The sequence below is a fragment of the Ptiloglossa arizonensis genome, chromosome 10 (genome assembly GCF_051014685.1).
Source record: "Ptiloglossa arizonensis isolate GNS036 chromosome 10, iyPtiAriz1_principal, whole genome shotgun sequence".
NCBI classification, from domain to species: Eukaryota; Metazoa; Arthropoda; class Insecta; order Hymenoptera; family Colletidae; genus Ptiloglossa; species Ptiloglossa arizonensis.
The window spans coordinates 15547453-15567831 of NC_135057.1; the positions used below are offsets into that span (position 1 = coordinate 15547453).

The following is a 20379-nucleotide window of genomic DNA, read 5'->3' on the forward strand; positions in this document are numbered from 1 at the left end:
GCGTAATAAGAAATCAAAGAATACAGGTATTCGTCAGCGCAACTGAAATGCTAAGGAATAAACACCAACGTGTGTCGATCGGTGATGTATTTAGAATTTGAACTTACAACCTAAAGATAAACATCGATCAAAAAGTCAAGTCTATTGGACGATAGCGACCTCTGTACGGTCTTATGTGCACCCCGTAAAGTTAAAATACACCAGAGTCGGTAAAGCAGAATGAGATTGCTCGCATTACTATCGGTCGGTATAGATAGGTTCGTGTTTTTATTGTGCAGATGCACGCACCCGAAAGGCGCCAAAATCTTGAATATATTTAGTAGGGTTTGTCACATTCCGAGAGAAAAATTAAGAAAAAATATTTTGCAACAATTTAATTCGGTTAGTAACTATAATAAATGATTGGAGGTAAATCGAACGAGCATTTTAGATCCTTAAAATATCATCTATATTTTAGTTGGCACATGTTCCATTTATTGAATACTACACTCTTAAATTAAAATTGCATAAATACGGTCGATGCGGTATTGCATCGATTGTGCTCTCATTATTGCAAACTATAATTATTACTACGACGTCTTAGGTGGATGGAGGACCTTGTACGGGTTAAGTATACCTTTTGGATCCATCATGTTCTTCAGATTATGCATAAGTTCGATCTCGGAAGGTGTTCTGCTCATGGACAAATATTTCGTTTTCATGAATCCTATACCGTGTTCGGCGCTAACGCTACCACGAAGCTTCGAAACGTATTCGAAAATGAACGGTTCTAACAACATTGCTATATCACGATCATAGGACGGTATAGAAATTTGCACGTGAATGTTTCCATCGCCTAATATACAAATAAAACAGAAATAATAACATCAGAGACATCGTATCGTTGCGTATGGCTAAAGAAAAAAAGAAAGATCAGATTTTAGCGTCGTACCCATGTGCCCGTAACCGCTGATTCTTGTGATGCGTTGATTGTGCAATCGGTCCCTGACCGCCTCGATGACTTTATAAAAATAAGGAAGAGGTATCGAAATATCGTATTTGAACACGTAACCTTCGAATAATACGGCCTCGCTAATGCGTTCTCGGAGCGACCATATGTTCTAGAAAAAATGGAGGGGAAGGATTTTCACTTGTGCCAATACGCAAGATGGAGGTACGCGTTTACACCGATAGTTTTACCTTACGAAAAGAGGGTAAACGTTGTTAGTCCGGATCGAGTTCGGATTACAAATTTGGGACTGGATGTGGATTGGATTCGGATCTGAAAGGTTTCGAGGCAACGGGAAAGTTATCTCGTGTCGCATCGAAAATGCACTGTCTACTAACTTTTACTTTGGCAGGGTCCGACGTTAGGGTACCGTCTTCGATCATGTCTTCGGCGAGCGCCTTCTCCACGAAAGTCGCAAGCTTCTCCTCGTCGTGGGATGAGTTACTCCCGGATGTCTCCAACAGTATGTAAAAATCGTGACCGTCAGTTTTTGACGTCAATGGGCTCTTCAAGTTGAACTGGCTGATCGAAACGTCCAGCGACAGTTTGTCCATCATCTCGTACGAGGACAGAATCTCCCCTAACTCTCTCTTGGCCAGTTGGAAGGTTTTCAGCACCTTCTCGAAGCTATCCAAGCCTAGAATCGACCGTGAAAAGATTCGAGGATCTTACATCGAAACGAAAGGAAGTCGACGGAAGATATCTCCTACCTAGAAACGCGACATTTATGGCTTTGGGAAGGGTTGGACATTGAATCGCGACTTTCGTTACAATACCCAAGGTTCCCTCCGAACCTATGAACAAGTGCTTCAAATGGTACCCGGTATTATTTTTCTTCAACGTGTTCAAGCAATCCACCACATCGCCGTTAGCTTTCACCTAAACAGAAGCTTGCTCGAAACAAAGCAATATCAACGCGCTAAAACCTTTCTTCAAACTCACGGCCTCGAGCCCTAAGATGTTCCCGTGCAAGTTGCCGTAACGAAGAAGCCTCAGGCCGCCGGCATTCGTTGACACGCAACCACCGATCAAGCAACTACCTTTAGCGCCGAGATCAATGGGCATCATTAACCCTACGGTTCCCAAATGATTGTCCAAGTCCTCCAACACGCAGCCGGCATCGCAGGTCAACACCCCTAACAACGTCCAAGGATCATGAAACAAACCAAGTCGAGGAGAACGCGTTCCCTCGTTCGATTTGTGACCGAGCTCGACCGGATCGAAATTTGTATCTCTTCCCGCGGCTTTATCATCGGTCAACGATCAATTTCATTACCAACCTGCCATCTGGTCCGTTGCGATGATTTTGTTCATGAGGGTCATGGAAATAACGATTTCGTCGAATACCGGTACGCTGCCACCCACGAGACCAGTGTTACCGCTCTGAGGGCACACCGCTAACTGATTCTCGTTGCAATACTTCAGTATGGAGGACACTTCCTCCGTCGTTTTTGGCTTTAAAACCAGATTACTTTTACCTGGAAGTGAATTCGTAGACATCGAATTGTACCGAGATATCCGTTTGCCATCTTTCCTTGGACCGCGGTGAACGATCGAAGGATCGTCGACGAAGCGACAGAACTTCGGAAAGTGAAACGAGATCTGGTTTTCTCGCGATTCAAAATGGAGACTGTACAGGCTGTCTCGTTGGAAACAGAACGCGTTAGGTAGAGTTGCTCGTATAGAGTTGTACACAACTTCGAGACTGAATGTAACATGGTGGCAATAGTTTCTTCCCGGACGGTGGAGCAGAGAAGATCGAAAGGTCGTTTTATTGTTCTTAGACGGAATGGTGATTTACACGGCTAGTCGAAAATTACAATTGCAATGTTCGTCGACAAACGGAAGGGTCGTATAGCGACGAGTTAACGCGATTTTGAGTCCCATACACGCGGGAGCTTCTCAATCCCGTTTTTCCTGCAACTATCGAGATTCCACCGTACCGTGGTACCTTTATCTTCGAAATGCAACATGTCGTCGAATTCGACCAAATAGTCGAATCTTCTTTAAGCTAGATTGCCCTCGTGTTACGTCCTCCTAGAAGCTGTACACTCACAAGCTTCTTCTCACCATTGTTCAAAATAGCTACGTTTCCAACAAGACATTCCATATCCAAGATTCAATTTGATCAGTACACCAACTTCGATCCCGACCAAACGATAGGTCGAAACGATCGACAATGTTCGGCGTTCTCGTTTACTTACCTCTGACGATCCTCGTATGATCAATGTTGTAACCTTCGCATTCGTCCGGATCGGAGATCACTCGTTGCGGTCCGAGTAGATCGCCCAAGAAGGCCCTGTGCTCGCTCGTGATCCTGGCGTACGGACCTCGTTGCACCTTGTACCTGTCGCTGGTGAACGGTGGCTTCGTTTTTTCCGTGAGCCCACGGAAAGTCGAAGCGTTACAAAACGCGCGCAACTGGACACGTGAGAACATAGTCTGGAAAAGATTCGTTTTTTCTTTTTCTCTCTCTCTCTCTCTCTCTCTCTCTCAGTGGACACGAAAGCTCGACGAGCGACCATTTCGCCCATCGTCGATTTCCCCGGCGTGAACGGGTGATCTGTTCGTCGGGAGGGCGCGGTACGAGCGAAAGTCTCCTCGGTTGTCGGTCGAATTCGCGATATCCCGGGTCGCGTCTCCGAAATTAATCGCTCGACCGAAAACGACTCTAGCTCGCCCCGTCCCTTCGAGTTTTCCCGATAAAACCGGTCCTCGTTAACCGCGTTTATATCCGCGTTTCGGGATAAGTTTAGGCGTCCGGGGATATTTTTGTCCGCCAGCGGGAGACCCCGCGGCGAGCACTTCCTAATTGAAACGCGATATTTACGTAACGCGGCCCAAGATCTCTCGTCGACGCGAACGATCGGTGTCTCGATAATTCGAACGCCCGTTTACGTGTACGTTCGCACCGATTACGGTGTGATTGGAACGCGTGCGTACGTACGTGCGTACGTGCGTGCGTGCGTGCGTGCGTGCGTGCGTGCGTGCGTACGTTCGTTGGAATTTTTTCGTCGGGGGCTCGTTAATAAGAACGTTAATTCCCATTTACGCGAGAATCTGTACACGCGTCGAATAATTACCACGCGGGTGTCTATCGCGTGTAATCTGGAACCGTCTGGTCGAAATCCCATTGGTCAGCCATTACCGTCCGATACCACCGACTCGGTTGGTGTAGCGGGACGACGCGTTCCGACGATTTTTATCGCGCGGATCGCGATATCGGTTGCGTTTGCAAACGAAATCGCGTGCAACATGATTCGGTGACGATCGCGTACACGCGGCCTACGTTCCTGATAACGAAGCGGGGGAGAAAAATGGTCAGGCATAGGCGGCGACCAACGGGCCAACAAGCACGATCCGACAAGAAAAATGGTAGGAAATTTCGTTGGCCGCCAAAACGATCGTCATCGCATACCGAGGACCAGGCGTGGCGTAATTACAGTGCCCCCGGCTGCTTCCATTTTCTACGCGCTAATTCGCCTTCCGATGCCCGATCGACGGACATCGAATATTATAATCCACGGTGAATCTTGATGGGCAACTCCCCTCTTCCTCCTCCTCCGCCTTCTCACGCGTCCCCCCCCCTTCTCGTTACACACCCCTCCCCCTCCCCCTCCTACCCTCTCCCAATCGCGCTGTCGTTCAAGAGGATTCGCGAGGAGGCGACGCGTGGTTGAATTACGATCCCCGCGAAGCAGTGGGGAAAATAAGGTCAGGGGTAGAGGGGTCGAAAGAGCGACGAGAGAAGAGTTGAGCGAGAAAGAGAGCAAATGAACGGAGAGAGATGCAAATCGGCCGAGGGGAAAGGGGAAAGAGGACAGCGCGAATGGAAAACAGAGAAGCCAAGAGATTGGAGTGGGAAGGGGACCAATCGTCGCGACGACTGAAACGTTGTATATCTCTGTCTCTGTCTCTTCTTTCTTTCTTTCTTTCTCTCTCTCTCTCTCTCTCTCTCTCTCTCTCTCTCTCTCTCTCTTTCTCTCCCGCTGTGTACGTACCGAGGGGTACACGGTAAGTCACGCACACTTTTCTCGATCGATGCATGTGTGTATATGTGTGTGTGTAACGTATCGTTCGAGTTCCGCGTGTGGAACGCTTGGACCACAGATCCCGATCTACCAACACACGGGACGACAATATACGTATCCCAGATACGATGTTCGATGTAAGTGTTAGAGAGGTTGCTATATCGAAACGCAAAGGCAGGCAGGATACGTAGCGGCGAGTTTCCAAGGGAGAACGCATGCGCGACACCGCCACGGAACGAAGCTAATTTCTCAGTGGCGGCTCGAATCATTAACTTGTTACCTTGGCAACCCCGGTCGACCTAAACCATTGGCTGTCGCTTTCCCCCACTTCCCCTTTGCACGCTCTGTCGGTCGAACAACAAACTACGCACGCCGCCACGCTCCTTTCTGCGGAATATCGTACTTTTCCTAACCTCGCGTCAACTGGACTATAGACTATCCGTGTTTCTCTCGGCACACACACTATCGTGGGACCCCGTGTATATGGATATACGTGTCAGAGGCACATGCCACCGTAGGGACGTGGTTGCTGGGATTGGCGCGGCCACGACTCTTCCTACCCTCGGCACGAACATCCTACCGTCGTGCTTCTTTGTCGAAATCCATGACCGGTATTGGCAGATGACCGATAAATCGGTTGCGTTTCGCGCTTTATATTCGATCTTTCTAAATGTTTCGCGTTGGATAACGATATTTTTAACTAATAACTATTCTTCTTCCAGAACACTCGTGAAAAACTATTTAGGGTAAAAAAAAAAAAATTCGTTCTTCTCTGTTCTCAATAGAGAGATCGTGACAAATGAATTATATTAATTGGTGGCAAATTAAATAAATGATACGTAGTCGATAAAAATTCCTTAGGTACGATTGAAATAAATCCATAACGAATAGCAGCGGAGATCTTGAACTTGCAATCGATACGAAAGAAATCATTTTACCACGAAATAGAACATACTGTGACATAATATTTCGCTTAAATCACTGTTTTAGATATTTGTGTCGAACGTAGAGTACAACGAATTCCAAATATTCGATTTATTATTTGCGCAAACGAATATCGTTTTCGTTTTCTGATTAAAAAAATAAAGGACATACTCTCTACGAATGATGTACACAGAAGCAAAAGACCAATCGTAAACGAAATTGCATTACAGAGTTTTGAACAGGGCAGTATAAGTTCAACTTAGAAACAGCTGTGCCAGGGGCGTAACAAGTGAACGTGAAATTGGGTGGTACCATGAATTGAAAAATTAATAAAAATTATCATTTTGATGCGAAGTCATTTTGAAATATATTTATACAAGTAACAATATTGAGTAATCGTATTTTATTCCATTTTTCTTTTCTCTTAAATAACATTTTTTCGAAGTTACGTTTAAAATGTAAGATTATGCTTCTTAAGTAACTGTATTGAACCACTATGGATCAATATAATTCAGTACGAAGAAATTAAAATTTTCTTATATTATAAAACCGTTCGAGTAAAATTTGTCCACTCAATTTCAACTATTAAATTTCGCGATCTTGTATATTTATTTTGTGTAAATACAAAATGAAAGAAATAATTCGTGTACGAGCTAAATGAAACGATAACGTTTAAGAACAATCATGCTCTTAACAAGATGCACAAACACATTACGTGTTAAATAAATAATTTTGAATTCGTACAGCAGATACCATAGCTGAAAAAAATGTAATCCAAACAAAACATACAACCGTATATTTATAAAAATACGCGATAGAATTATAGAAATCTATTTAAAGTATCAATAATTTTTGCTCAATTGTTTCATGATTTTCGATGCAACAGTAAAATTCAGTGATATGATCGAACGTTTTGCTACAGGGCAACAATGCGACTGTATTCGTCCCTGATGGTATCGTGAAATTATACTGCGAAATATTCTGCGGACTATAATCACGTGTACATGCATCCCAGAGCACACGACTGTGTTAGTAACGAGTGCTAAGTGTAGTCCAAGTAAGAGTATGAGTACCGTTACGGGGCATGCGCCCGCAGCCACCATATCCAATAGCCCCGCCTTTCACAGTGCAAACGATGCCTTTGGGATTTGTCCTCGCTGGACCAATAGGCGCACGAGGTTGCCATACGCGACGGGAGAGGTGAGTTATACGAGCCGAAATGGAGGGGAGCAGACAGGAAGAAGGGAGGAGAGGTGAAGGGGGAACGAAGAGAAGCGAGGGGTTCTGTGGATCGTGTGGGAGCAGGGAGGCAGACAACGAATGCGACTACGAATGCTTACGAAACCTCGCGACGTCAACGAGTATAACAAAACTCTGTTTAAAATACCTATAGTGTTTTTTTTAAAGACGTACGAAAGACAACGGTGCACGATAGAAAGTTTGATCTAACTGACGGTGGAATTGGTGCGGTGACAGTGTCTACGGCGTGTTCGAAAACGTGATAGGTGTGACTGCGCAGTCGCCATGTGAGTACCTGAACAAGTATCCGAAACTCCATGCAATGTTGTGTGCCTTCGATATTTTTAGTTCCCTTGTACACCCGTGTCGTCGATATTTCGACCGAGATTACAACGTATGCGACGTAATGGTACTCAACAATTACCGAGAAAAACACAAAGTATAGAACACACTATGCATTATGTCCCGCCGGATCTTCGAACGTGCTTTATTTTGTAATCCAATATGTCGGCGTTAGAGACGCTGTTCTGTATTCACCGAGATACAACTCTTCAGGTTCGCGTGTTACAGTTTCTCGATGAATAAGTACATTAGACAGACACTTCCCGAAGAACCGCGTGTGTTGTTATTATCATCATCGCCGTTATTACCATTATGGCGAAATCCATGTTGTCAACCGCCCCCTAGCACGGTCGCTTCTCCCCTTCTCTTATTTTTCTCTCCCCTTCCTTCCCCCTTCAACCCGCCTTTCAATCGTATTTCCCGCTCAGAGTGAACTCTCCCTCTTCCTCTTCGATCCCCTTGTCCAGTTACTAATTATGGTGGTGCTGGCGAGACGACATTTTGTTCTTTCGTCTCCGATCTCAAGATGGATCATGTGTTTTCAGTTTGTCGATACTTCGATGCTTTTGCGCGAATACAGGTTCCTTCTTTATCATTTGAGATGACTTTGAACTTTTTCGAAATTGATTTATATTCTCTAAAAGCCTATTTCTTTTTTTGCATGAATTTGTCAATTAACTAATTCATATATGAAAGTAAATTTTGCAACATGACAACAAGTATACTCTCTTATTATGATGCATTTATGTAATGTACTTAAATATTGAGTATCTAATATTTGAGTAAGAAATATAAACATGATATGTAATTCACGATTATTGTAATTTACAAAACATGCTAAAACACATTTATTTTAGATTATTGTTACAAATTTGAAAGAATTACTTTAAAATAAAGAGAACCAAAAATTATAGGTTATACAAACATTGTTAAAATCAGTTTTTAACTTTTATTTTGTACTATTACCATTTATAATGTTCTATGATTTTTTAAAATAATGAGCAATAAATCATTCAACGAAAATTGTAATATTGTATAAAATATACAAAATTAAATATGCAAAACGAATGTTCTACTATAGCATTCACATCTGAAAATTAATCGATGGAATATTTTTCTTAATAACAATTATCACTCCTTAGTAATTATAATACTTATAAATATTGCTACTACTTTTAAGGTTATTTATTATCCTCAAAGTATCGAAGTATTATAAAAATAGGATATATAAAATGTATTCGTAGTATTTACTGCAATATTTGCGGAAGAATCGCAAGTTAATTTTTCGATCATTAAGCATGCAATAATCAATTGTCTTAAAACACTTACACTGTTAGTAAATATTTACCACCTTAGACACCTCACTTTCACACTGTGTTCTTAATGTATCAGACAATATGGCTTGCCAGAACTCGAACTTTTCCCACGTGTATCCCAAATATATAGGTTATGAGCGATAAATATTACATAATATATTTTTTTTTATCCTTATCACATTAAACATGTTCTGATTGGTGTTTCATTAAATTAATGTAGACACATTGTTGTGTACTTATTATTCCTAGGATCTCTATATAAGTTACTAGTATAGTCTGTAGTGTATAATTATACACTACTTACACAGTATTAGTTATGATTGTGAATAAATTTTATGAGGTATAATTGATTATTATTTTTGGGTATAAATAAATATAATGTAATATTTCTTTTTTTGATAAAAATTCATTCATATTCCAAAGAGACTTTAAACAAAATAATTTTTCTTCTAGGTGCAGCAAGTTGAAAAGATTAAAAGTGATATTCTAATAAAAAATATCTACATACAATGGCAAGGAAAAAAGACATTAAATTGCTGAGAATTTAATAGTGGAAAGAACACTTCTTTTTCAAAAGGAAGTTTAACTTTGAATAATAAAAAGGTGCGGGAAAACATGACAGATGTTAAACCAATTGGAATTTCTCAAAATCAGCCACAACAAACACAGCAACAACAGCAACAGCAGACGCAGCAACAACAGCAATCGCAACAGCCACAACCACAGCAGCAGCAAATGATGATCGCAACCCATGATATTCAACAACAGCAAAATGTACAGCAACAACAACAGCACGTTCAACAACAACAGCCGTCTCAGCAACAACAAGTACAACAACAACCACAGCAGCAAGTACAATCTCAACAAGTTCAGCCGCAGCAACAAATTCAGCAACAAGTACAATCACAACAGCAAATGCAAGTTCAGCAGCAGGTTCAGCAACAAGTACAACAGCAAGTTCAGCAGCAGCAGCAGCAGCAACAGTCTCAGCAACAGCAATCTAATAATGGACCCCATAACGTTGTTCCTACTCAAGTGCAAGTGCAACCACAGGTAGCAGCAATCATGCCTCAGCAACAGGTAAAAATTTTCTGCATAGTTAAATACTTTTCTAGTGGAAGTAATATAGTATTCAGAATGCAACATTTGATAAAGTCCTCTATTAATAATAGATTTTCTGTATATTTTAAGTAATGCAGTTTACATATATGTAGAATTATAATAAAATATTATAGGGTGCTGTCGCAGTATCAATGCAACAACATCAGCAGCAAGGTGGTGTATCTATGACCTTATCTGGTCAACAAGGAGCAACGACTATAACTACTATGGCTGCACACCCACAAGCAGTACAAGTTATTCAGCAACCCATGCAAAACCAAGCATATCACTTACAACAACTTTATAATACTCAAGGAACTCCGTTACTGATGCCAGGAAACTTAGCTCTTCACCCTGCGGGAATCAATCCTTCATCTATACAGGTACCTAAACATACTCATGATGTTTTATACTATTAAAAAATACAAATCCTCTTCTAAGTCGGATACTTTACAGGTTATAACGGCTGGAAAGCCATTTCAGTCTGCTGCTCAACTTACACCTCACATGTTGACTACGGCGTCAACACCTGGTCAAGGAGGAGGCCATCCTGCAGCTGGACAAACTAAAGTACAAGGATTTCCTACAGGTTACTTACCAGTACCTACTTCTGCTACACCAGGAGCAGGACAGACTTTAGTATTTGGTCCACTTGGTGTATTGGGTTCCCCACAACCTTCTCCATCCATACAGCAGCAACAGCAACAACAGTCCGCAAACAAACAAGATCAAGTACAAAAGGTATTACAACATTATTTTGATGTTATTTTATGACAATAAAACAGGCTTCTGCTATATTTAGCACATATGTATTGTTTCTAAAATATTTAGTACACCACGTGCACAGCGGCTACGCCATCAGGCGGGAGAGGTGGTATGCAATTTGCTCCTTGGCAATTTACACCACAAGTTGCTTGGACGGGCATACAACCACCAGCACTTCTTACTAATCAAATATTCATTAGAGGTCCTACTCAACCTGATATGTTTATACAAAGCCCACAACCAATCCAAGCTCATAATGGTAAGTTTAATATCAGTGTTAGATAAAATTTTGAATTCTCTTAGATTTCATTCATTGCTGTATTTATATAGCACTGGCTACGCAACAACAAATTCAGGGAGTGCAACAGATTGCTGCAGCTAGTGCAAAACCAAAGGTAATGGATATACAACAACAACAACAGCAACAGGGTAAGCAAAGCACAGGTGGGCAACGTCCGTTAAGTATTTTGCCGTCCTCTCTACAAGCAGTACAAGCTGCCAACATACGAGCTGCCAGTTCCGTTTCTACGCAAACTGTTCACGGAGTACAAGCCACGGTACATATACAGGTTACTATAATTAAAGTAACAGTTGGAAGAATGATTTCAACTGCTGCGATTGTCGTGTCGCGTGAAAAATATGAAATTCCTTTTTATTTTCGTATAATGAAGAAGAAGTATTTTTTTTTTGTGTTTTATAACTTAGAGTGGAAAGGGAAGCGGTAGTAGCGGTAAAGGTCGTGGTAAACCATTGCAATCGCCGCAACAACCGCAGCAACAGTCGCAGCAAGCGATGCAACAACAACATCAACAGGTTTTTATTCAACAGAAACAACATACGCAGCAGCAGCAACAGATGCAGCAGCAGTATCAACAGCCGCAAGTACAGGCGTCGCAACAGCAAATACAGCCTAAACCAATAATGAGTAAGATGACATTTTTTATATTTTGTCTATGATAATTTTTTAAATAGGTTTTCGAATATTTAATTTTTATTTTTTTCTTTACAGCAAACATGGCTTTACAGCAACAACAACAATCTGGGGTAGTTCTCGGTGGGGAACGCCCGATTATGCCTGTAGTATCCGTAGGTGGAGTTGGAGTTGGAGTTGGAGTTGCTACCACATCTCAAATGAGTCAAGTACAACAGTCACCGATGTCAACTGTACAACAATTACCATTACAGGTAATATACTTTTTAACAAACAATTTCTAATTTGATAATCTAATATCAGTATTATGTAATATCTTTTAGGCGATCAATTCAACAATAATTGGTAGTCAAATAGTTAGTGGAACGTCACAGGTTCAGACAATGTCTATGGTAAATCAGTTAACAGATCAAACACACGATAATAGTAATTCCACTATAATGATCACATCGCCTGATCGTAATCATCAAGCCGAATGTTCCTTAGTATTACCATCCACTACAAATACTCAAGTCACAAATGAAGAAAATTCTAAATCAATTTTGAAAAAGGAAGAAATGATGCCAGTTACGATAGAAGAAATTGTAGTAGCTCAACCAGAAGCGACAGGTTTGTCTATAATATAATAAATATTTCCGTTAATCATACGACATATTGGTTTATGTACGTGTCAGTTTACCTTTGCATAAATGTTTTTGCATAGACGGGGACCAATGTAAAATAACTATAAAAGAAGAAGAAAGTTCGCTTATTAAGTCAGAAGAGAAACCATGCAACAATCCTTTAGCAGGACTGGCAAACACAATTAATTCTATTACAAATGGTGTTAGTAACGAAGAGTCTGTAACAATTCCTGTATCTGTACCAGTTACTGCAAACAGTAAACATGTGCCTCCAAAAGCAATGGTCAAACCACAAGTCCTCACACATGTAATAGAAGGCTTTGTCATACAAGAAGGTATAAATTTAATTAAATTTCTATATATTATTACGTTTATAATTTTTCATACTTATATTTGCAAATACATTCATTTCAGCGTCTGAACCATTTGCTGTAAATCGAACGTCATTAAATAATACGGTTAATCAAGATACAAGTAATATTTTGAATCGCAATAGTAATTCATCCTCTGAAAAAGAAAATCATGAAGAACCTCCAAGTAAAATTATAAAAAGTTGATATATTTTATGCAAGATTTTATACTAAAAACATAAAATATGTTAAACGTAATTGTTCTTTACAGGAAAGAAGCATGCGCCTAATTATCCTGGGGACGAGGATGGGAATAATGCTCAAATTGGAAAGTGCGAATCTTGTGGTACTTTAGTGGATGAACAGAATATTAAATTCAAAAAGGAAAAACGATTCTGTTCCTCTGGTTGTGCAAAAAGGTTAGTAGATACATTATTTTTTGAATTATTTATCGCACTGATATAAAATATACCGACTTATACAAAAGAGAAATACTAATATATGAACTAATCCAAAATGAATTACTAACATTTTGAACATTATTATCATAAGTTATGAATCAAACAGCAAAAAGCGTGAAACAAGAGATCGTGACGGTACTGAGAAACAGTGGACTGAATTGATTGAGACTGAATCGAAAAATGTTGACGGTGACATGATGAAAAAGAACGGAGAAGAAAAGTTATTGTCCACTACAACTACTACTTCCTCTGTTGATGAAACACTGCCAAAAGTTAATCCTGTAAAATGGACGGTAATAATATGAATCATATAAATTTGCTAAAAAGAAATATATTCTTATATAAATAAAATAAAATGACAATATCTTACATTTTATACAGGTTGGTGAAGTATGTGATTTCATTCGTGGTTTACCAGGTTGTGCTGATTATGCAGAAGATTTTGCTATTCAAGAAATAGATGGTCAAGCACTTATGTTACTCAAAGAGGACCACCTTATGTCAGCTATGAGCATTAAATTAGGTCCGGCATTAAAAATCGTAGCCAGAATCGATTCGATGCGTGTAGAGTCACTGTCAAATTCTAATCCCACATCCAATAATTCGTAAACATTTACTGCTTGAAATTTTTGTCTTCAGAATTTCAAGTTGCAGCCTATGGGCTACAGGGTTTGTGCAAGTATTTGATCGGATTGTAGATTTAAGATTTTTAAGAAAAACATAAGATGTTTTTTTCTTTTCTTTTTTTTTTTTCTTTTTTTTTAATAAAAATACAATGTTTTGTATTTTTTTCATTTAATTTTCATGAAAATTTTTTCCTTCTTCAAATAGAACATATTGAATACTAAGGTTTAGTACTCAATATCTTGTACTGATATGATTTAAAGATCGATCTATGTAAGACTAACTCTAAGTTTCGTACTATTTCTTAGTATATCAAATGGCTCTATTGATATTTTAAATAAAAGCATAGCTATTATTTAATTTTTAATTTTAATGTACCATACTGGCAACATACATATACATAATTATACATCCTTTGATAAGTCTTACACCGATTGATTTTTATAAATGTAAATAAAAATCAATTTTTTCCCGGTATTTTTTAATTTGAAATGTATGTATATCGCATTTAGGAATTTTTTCTAAAATGTTGTTCGATGAGGTATGGTTGACTAGAACTATCAAGAAACTGAGTACAAATTATGTCCATTACACAAAAAAAAAAAAAAGAAAAAAGACGTTGTATATAAACTATCTGGCATATATACGATGTATTTTGTACTCGAAAATTACATTTGGAAGGTGTACAAAAATTATTGCCTTCTATAAGACTTACGATAATCCTGAAAGAAAATCTGGCATTTTTAAAACGTTAGCCTTTGTGATGAATAGTAATTTATGTGCGTGACAATTTCAAATTGAGATATAAGACATTTGAAGCAACGCGATTAACAATATTGACCATGTACTTTGTAAATGTATCATGTGCACTCAACTTGCATACGTGTAAATATTAAACATAAAATGTTTATTTAATATACAAATTTTATAACATGAAATTTTAGTTATTAACAGAAGTTATCCTTCCATTTATAGTGATTTGCTTTATGTTAAGTAATTATTCACTGTAAGTGCAAGAAAAATATATTCTATTATCTGTATAAAATGTGACATTGAGCGGGAAGCAAGACATTACTTTTAACCTTATGTAATATCTCATGAACGTCTATTGTGCAAAGTGTTCAACGAAATAGAAAAGATACCAATATGTTATTTATATCATTATTCAGTCTTTACAATTATAGACAATGTAAATATATCTATTCCTTAAGCATTTATTCGATAGGTTTATTTAATTCTACATTCAATGATGTATAAATTGGCAATTATTATAAAAAATTATGTTTCAAAATTTAAACATGTTTTAATGAAGAATGTATTTGTGCCCATAATATGTGCAGTACCTTTATATTACAATCTGTACTTAATTTTTGTTTATAGTAGTAAAAGTACTAAAAAATTGTTTGTACAATATATTTAGATAAAGATGCACTAATTACAAGAATACAATATAAAGCACGTTTGTTCTATGTCAAATTTGAAAATCACTCAGGGCTTAATCTCACAATACACCTTTTTATACTCATTTGAAAAACACTATAATAAGAGATGTATACAATTGTGACTTCTCAAATAAAACAAATTTAAGGAAAGCACTAAATGAAATTTAATGCCATATATGTTTTTTTGCATATGTGTTAATTTCATGATACAATATACATTTTAAATTGTGCCAAATATAATTGCACAAAGGTTACGAATTATAATATTTTGTTCAAAAAAAATAAAAGTACATTATTGTTTAAGAAAATTCAATGTTCAGTGGTTAATAATACTTGTACATTTTTTATTATCATTGCTATTCTATTGTAACAAAATTACATCTGCCGTTGCACTTTACATTTCTTAAGGGATTACATCGGTTCAATATCTTCTATGGGTTTTCCTTCCATCAACAATTCTTCTTGAGCTTTAAGATGTTGTTTTTTGAATATGGGACGTACGTAACGAAAATATTCATATATTTTGTAAGTAATTATCGAACCGGTTACTAATGTAACAGTAACACATACGTTTACAAACCCTCTGTGTAACTTATCCAAGACATATTCTTTGCTTTTATACTTTGGCAACATTTTTTATTCAAAGGAGAAATAATGAACTTCACAAACTTTAAATAATACTGAAAAATATATATTTGTCATTCAAATCAATTATTTAAAACAATAAGATTAATTGTTAGAATCTGTTTTCATTAATATCAATACAAATTGTTCAATTTAAAACTAAACATATTTATTGGCAAAATAATATACATTTACAACTCTTTGCAATAATGTATACATTGTATGATGTTTACCTGTTAATAGGGATCAGTACAAATATATATACAATTGTTGAAATATATTGTATTTTGTCTGATTACTTTTTATTTTCTTAAATACTTTATATTTGGGGTTAAGAGTAAATTTCACTTATATCTGCTTGCACATTGGCTACTGAAAAGCGTGTTCAACTTCGCTAAACTAACCTAACCTAACAAATGAGTATTATGTAAGTAGTTTACTGTTACTCGAAATTTTATCAAGCAGAATGGATTACATTAAACAAAAACGAATTAAATGTCGTACATTTCTCTTTAAAATTCATTGATGCCCAGTATAATTGCTACATACCTTAATTGAACACGTGTGTAATATACGAGTTGCTATATTTATTATTTTAATATGCAGCTTTCACTAATTATTTTTGAGGCATGCATCTTCTTCCAAAATTGACAATTAATGTGGGGATTAGATTTCAGGAACATTATTATTCATTTCTTCTACAATTTGTACATATTACTTCTATAGTTTAAAAAATAATTTATATATCTCTATATTTTAAAATATTTACATCATGAATTAAACACTTAATTATTAAAATGTTGTATTCTTAATTTTCTAAAAATTCATTAAATGTTGTTGAATCTACATCTAAAACTATTTCATCCAGAGATGGCCCTTGTTGTGTTACTGGTAATTCTAAAAGAAAAGGAAATAAAATTGATAATATTGAATTTAAAAAAATATTAAACTCTTATTTTAGGATATTTTGAAACATACTAGTTATTGATCCTGTTGCTTTATATTCTTCAAGTTGCTCTTTAAACGCTTCTTCAAACGTTTCTCGTCTTTCTTTCATCATCTTTTGTTGTTTAAGTTCAAATTTTGATACTCTTTCAATGTGTTCATTGGCTAACTTTGCTAAAATTGACATATACTTTGAGTATTTTTCTTACATTAATATAATTAGTATACTTTAAATGTTATGTAATATACCTGTGACAATATTTAATTCTGCAAGTTTGTTTTCTTCATACAAAGCTAATTGAAATTTATGATCCAATTGTCTACTTTGTAAATCCAACATTTCATTTAAATCTTCCAAACGATAAATAGCACCTTCTACTTCTTCAAACATTTCTTGTAAGATTCCTTTAATAATAATAATAATAATGATAATAATAATAATGTTTAATTAGCTTTCAAAACTTCTTTACAAAATGCATTTAGATGAAAGTACCTATTTGATCCATCAGGTCTTCAATTGCATTATTAATTTTTGGAATGTAAGCTAAAGTGCTATTTAAACATGTAATACTTTTCCACTCTTGTTCAAGCCTTTCGTAAATACTTCCTATAAGTTTATCCGCCTCTTGAGCTCTTTCTGCATTTTCTTCTGTGAGCTCATGTAATTCGTTCCATTGTAATTGATATCTATGTAAAATATCAGCTCCCGCATCATAATTAACATTTCGGACATTAACAGATTTTTTGTGCCTTGGAGTCTCAGTGACAGTTAATCCTCGGATACTGAAATAAAATCATCGGTATATAAAATATATGAGAAACTTCTCTTTGATCATATTTTCAATTCATGTAAATCAACCGATATTAAGACATTATTACTATCTGTTTGTTATATATTGATAAAGAAAATTACAAATATACATAAATATTCTTTACCTAGCTGATATACCCTCTTGTACTGTTTGAAATTTATTACGCAAAGTACCAAACATGATTACGAGTTATTATTTTAATTAAAATATTTGAAGCGCAATTAATGCTATTATAAAATCATATATAAAATATTATATTTCTTCACATATATCACATATATATAAATTATGTTTTCTACTAAGGTATTAAACAATAAATGAAAAACAATTTTATCCACTGATGATTTATAATCTATGAAACTACAAGTATTTGATTAAGCTAAATGTTTTAGAATTTAAAATATTAATATAAGATAATAATTTGCATTTCCCAAATCACTCATATTTAAATACTGTTACAAATATTAACAAATTGTTAAATTAACCTCGTTTTTAAAATCACTAAAAATAAAATTTTATTTAATTTGCTCAACGTGCTATTATATTTGAAACTAGTAACTATTCAAGGGAATTAGTAATTAGGATATATGAAGTTTTGCAATTTTAATTATAAAAATTCATAACAAGTACGATATAAGTGCAAGTATAATTGAATAAAGTGGAATATAAAAAGCAATTTATTTTTTGACACTGTGTTGGCGGTTTTAATTATCGAGAACGTACAAATAACTTATACTTTTCAATTGACATACGTTGTTTTGTGTTTTATGAAAAGTATAATAACACTGCGTAGTCTTTTCTTTACATGTTGGTAGCACTGATTTGCAACTCGTACTATACATATATATTTATTTGGTTGAAGGTATTAATTTTCTTGTGGCAAATAAATGGTAAATAAAAATATTCCATATAAAAGTATATTATACATTATGAAAAATAAATCGAGCAATAACGATTGTTTATTTACAACGTTATTATTTTATTCTATAATAATAGTGTGTAACTATCGTTTAAATTAAATAAATATATACATATATAACTCAGGCTCGTAAATTTTGGGTTATATACATATGTATGTGCTACTTAATAGAAATTCTATTGATACGAGTATCTATTGAATATACTCAAGTGAAACGAGTATGTAGTTTAATAAGCTAAGAATAAAAAAGTTCTTATTAAACTTTAGATAATTCAGCTTTGTTAATAATAAAAAGGGGTTCGATATATTGTATTTTAACCATGTATTTTCGACATGAAACAATTTGGCAACGTCGCTAAAGCTTAACTCCCTCCCTCTGACAATATGACTGGTGCCTAGCAACCAGTGAGGTCAACAAACGAGGTCAAATTGCAAATTATCTGAGCAAGCAAATTCCGTAGATAGCACTAATGAAATGGCATATTAATGTATTTCATAGATATTAAGTAAGTAACATTATTTTGTATTTGTCATATAAAATAAGAATTAGTATGATGCAATATAAGTATTTAATATTATTTCTACTAAAATAAAACTGTAATGTTCCGTCATTATAAATGGTAAAAACCTTCATAAATATTTAAAGACTAGATACAATTTGCTTCAACTATGATTATTTGAGTATTATTCAGAAACATCAGTAATTTATGTGTGTAGTTTTATTTTATAATATATTGATGTACCTACAAATATTATGATAAAGTAAAACTTGCAAAATAAAATTCATCCGTGTATAAATTGTTGATTAATTATATTATTGTTATGCGAAATTAAACTACACTGGCTAAAAATAAAATAAAAGGAAAGTAGTATTCTACGTTAGTAACGTGACAAACAAAACGGTTCTTGTAGAGGTGCGTGGCGGAACCAAAGAAGTGGATGAAGGTATCCCCTGTGTTGCCAAGTGTTGCACTGCCTCCATGCTTTTCAGTTCCGAAGTGCTTGGCGGGGTGAGGCCAGCAATGTAACCAGCAACATCAATAACCGCTGTAGAACGGAAGTTCTGCTTTTGTTTCTATTTCTGTTCATGAATGATTTGAACATATTTATCCTCGACTGTGTAGATATATTTTCAAATATTTCTTCATATGAAACATACAAGTTAGTAATATTTCAAAGAATTTCAATAACCAATTCGATAGCAATGCGAAGATGAAAAACTTTGTTAGCTGCAATCGCGGTTGTTTTGTTGATAATGAACGAGTTTGTGAAGTCCCGTTAACCAGACCCACCATTGAAACCTTTATCTTTTTCTCTCCCTACTAAAGGCATGCAATGAGCATAACTTGAACGAACCTCATCAGAAGAGACTCGAGCTTAGAAAGTTGTGCGCAACTCGTAGTGAAACCAGATTTGTGGGGGGTGGTGGTGGAGAGGGAGGTGTAGTCAGGGATGTTGGGTCAACGTACGTATCCAAGTATCCCCTTTCTCCTTGCATCAAGTTAGATCACTACTATATCGTGATGAACCGTTTCTCCATAAAGGCGATTACCTGTCTGCGCATGGCTGCTGCGCATATTAAATAGTAGGAGTTACCAACCAAAGGACGAGGAGACCATGGTAGGGATGAAATCAATAGTCAAGTATTCCGTGGAATGAGAATGTCAACTGGATATATATTTGGCTATTCAATTGCTTGCTTGAGCTTTATTCATCGTAAACGAAGTGGCAGAAATAGTCAGGTAGAAGTAAACTTCCAGTATGATTCTCTTTTTTTCTGATAGAGACTTCTAAGTATATGGAGATGAATAGAAATAACTGTTAATACTATCTGACTATAAAAATAAAGGTTTATGAGTTAAATGTCAAAGTAGTTCAACGTTGTGTTATTTAATGTATGCAAATATGTATTAAAAAACGTAAGTATTTATTTAAAAAAAAG

The 20379-nt window shown here is 36.3% G+C and overlaps 4 protein-coding genes and 1 long non-coding RNA gene across 13 annotated transcripts; 2 read left to right on the forward strand and 3 right to left on the reverse strand.

Moving 5' to 3' along the window:
* Positions 1-447: 447 nt before the first annotated feature.
* D2hgdh (D-2-hydroxyglutaric acid dehydrogenase) lies at positions 448-9002 on the reverse strand. Of its 5 annotated transcripts, none has more exons than XM_076321296.1 (8): positions 8854-9002; positions 3193-3430; positions 2269-2466; positions 1931-2124; positions 1699-1867; positions 1327-1625; positions 932-1100; positions 448-835 (listed from the first exon to the last, which is right to left on the reverse strand). In XM_076321296.1, the coding sequence occupies exons 2-8, from the start codon at positions 3425-3427 to the stop codon at positions 570-572; spliced, it is 1530 nt and encodes a 509-aa protein (XP_076177411.1). In that variant the 5' UTR covers positions 3428-3430; positions 8854-9002; the 3' UTR covers positions 448-569. The 5 variants fall into 5 exon arrangements, with proteins under 5 accessions (XP_076177411.1, XP_076177410.1, XP_076177409.1 ...); XM_076321295.1 differs by lacking the exon at positions 8854-9002 and adding an exon at positions 7833-7865; XM_076321294.1 differs by lacking the exon at positions 8854-9002 and adding an exon at positions 7478-7622.
* LOC143151838 (uncharacterized) lies at positions 7272-15015 on the forward strand. Of its 5 annotated transcripts, none has more exons than XM_076321281.1 (14): positions 7272-7469; positions 9294-9920; positions 10076-10324; positions 10398-10682; positions 10773-10965; positions 11037-11275; positions 11412-11631; positions 11716-11891; positions 11961-12246; positions 12341-12595; positions 12675-12797; positions 12882-13029; positions 13163-13364; positions 13453-15015. In XM_076321281.1, exons 2-14 carry the CDS (start codon positions 9456-9458, stop codon positions 13678-13680), a joined length of 3069 nt encoding a protein of 1022 aa, XP_076177396.1. In that variant the 5' UTR covers positions 7272-7469; positions 9294-9455; the 3' UTR covers positions 13681-15015. The 5 variants fall into 5 exon arrangements, with proteins under 5 accessions (XP_076177396.1, XP_076177399.1, XP_076177398.1 ...); XM_076321284.1 differs by having other exon boundaries at positions 13178-13364; XM_076321283.1 differs by having other exon boundaries at positions 11037-11263.
* A 305-nt stretch (positions 15016-15320) lies between these two features.
* On the reverse strand, positions 15321-16295 carry LOC143152031 (uncharacterized). Its single transcript, XM_076321685.1, has 2 exons — positions 15995-16295; positions 15321-15817 (listed from the first exon to the last, which is right to left on the reverse strand). Exon 2 carries the CDS (start codon positions 15768-15770, stop codon positions 15549-15551), a length of 222 nt encoding a protein of 73 aa, XP_076177800.1. The 5' UTR covers positions 15771-15817; positions 15995-16295; the 3' UTR covers positions 15321-15548.
* A 132-nt stretch (positions 16296-16427) lies between these two features.
* Dysb (dystrobrevin binding protein dysbindin) lies at positions 16428-17952 on the reverse strand. Its single transcript, XM_076321684.1, has 5 exons — positions 17643-17952; positions 17200-17489; positions 16956-17111; positions 16740-16880; positions 16428-16658 (listed from the first exon to the last, which is right to left on the reverse strand). The coding sequence occupies exons 1-5, from the start codon at positions 17696-17698 to the stop codon at positions 16570-16572; spliced, it is 732 nt and encodes a 243-aa protein (XP_076177799.1). The 5' UTR covers positions 17699-17952; the 3' UTR covers positions 16428-16569.
* Positions 17953-18574: 622 nt separating this feature from the next.
* On the forward strand, positions 18575-19849 carry LOC143152166 (uncharacterized). The gene is made up of 3 exons (XR_012993518.1): positions 18575-18943; positions 19350-19598; positions 19766-19849. It is a non-coding gene; the product is annotated as an uncharacterized LOC143152166 (long non-coding RNA).
* The last annotated feature ends 530 nt before the right edge of the window (positions 19850-20379 follow it).

Excerpts from the sequence above, each read along its gene's own strand:
- D2hgdh (XM_076321293.1), bottom strand. The coding sequence starts at position 4,122 with ATGGGATTTCGACCAGACGGTTCCAGATTACACGCGATAGACACCCGC. Across the intron at positions 1,868-1,930 it reads ACATCTTAGGGCTCGAGGCC|GTGAAAGCTAACGGCGATGT; the intron begins GTGAGTTTGAAG and ends GCTTCTGTTTAG. Across the intron at positions 1,626-1,698 it reads CATAAATGTCGCGTTTCTAG|GCTTGGATAGCTTCGAGAAG; the intron begins GTAGGAGATATC and ends GGTCGATTCTAG.
- LOC143151838 (XM_076321281.1), top strand. The coding sequence starts at position 9,456 with ATGACAGATGTTAAACCAATTGGAATTTCTCAAAATCAGCCACAACAA. Across the intron at positions 11,276-11,411 it reads AAGCCACGGTACATATACAG|AGTGGAAAGGGAAGCGGTAG; the intron begins GTTACTATAATT and ends TTTATAACTTAG. Across the intron at positions 13,365-13,452 it reads TTAATCCTGTAAAATGGACG|GTTGGTGAAGTATGTGATTT; the intron begins GTAATAATATGA and ends CATTTTATACAG.
- LOC143152031 (XM_076321685.1), bottom strand. The coding sequence starts at position 15,770 with ATGTTGCCAAAGTATAAAAGCAAAGAATATGTCTTGGATAAGTTACAC.
- Dysb (XM_076321684.1), bottom strand. The coding sequence starts at position 17,698 with ATGTTTGGTACTTTGCGTAATAAATTTCAAACAGTACAAGAGGGTATA. Across the intron at positions 17,490-17,642 it reads CAAGAGGGTATATCAGCTAG|TATCCGAGGATTAACTGTCA; the intron begins GTAAAGAATATT and ends ATTTTATTTCAG. Across the intron at positions 17,112-17,199 it reads AGACCTGATGGATCAAATAG|GAATCTTACAAGAAATGTTT; the intron begins GTACTTTCATCT and ends TTATTATTAAAG.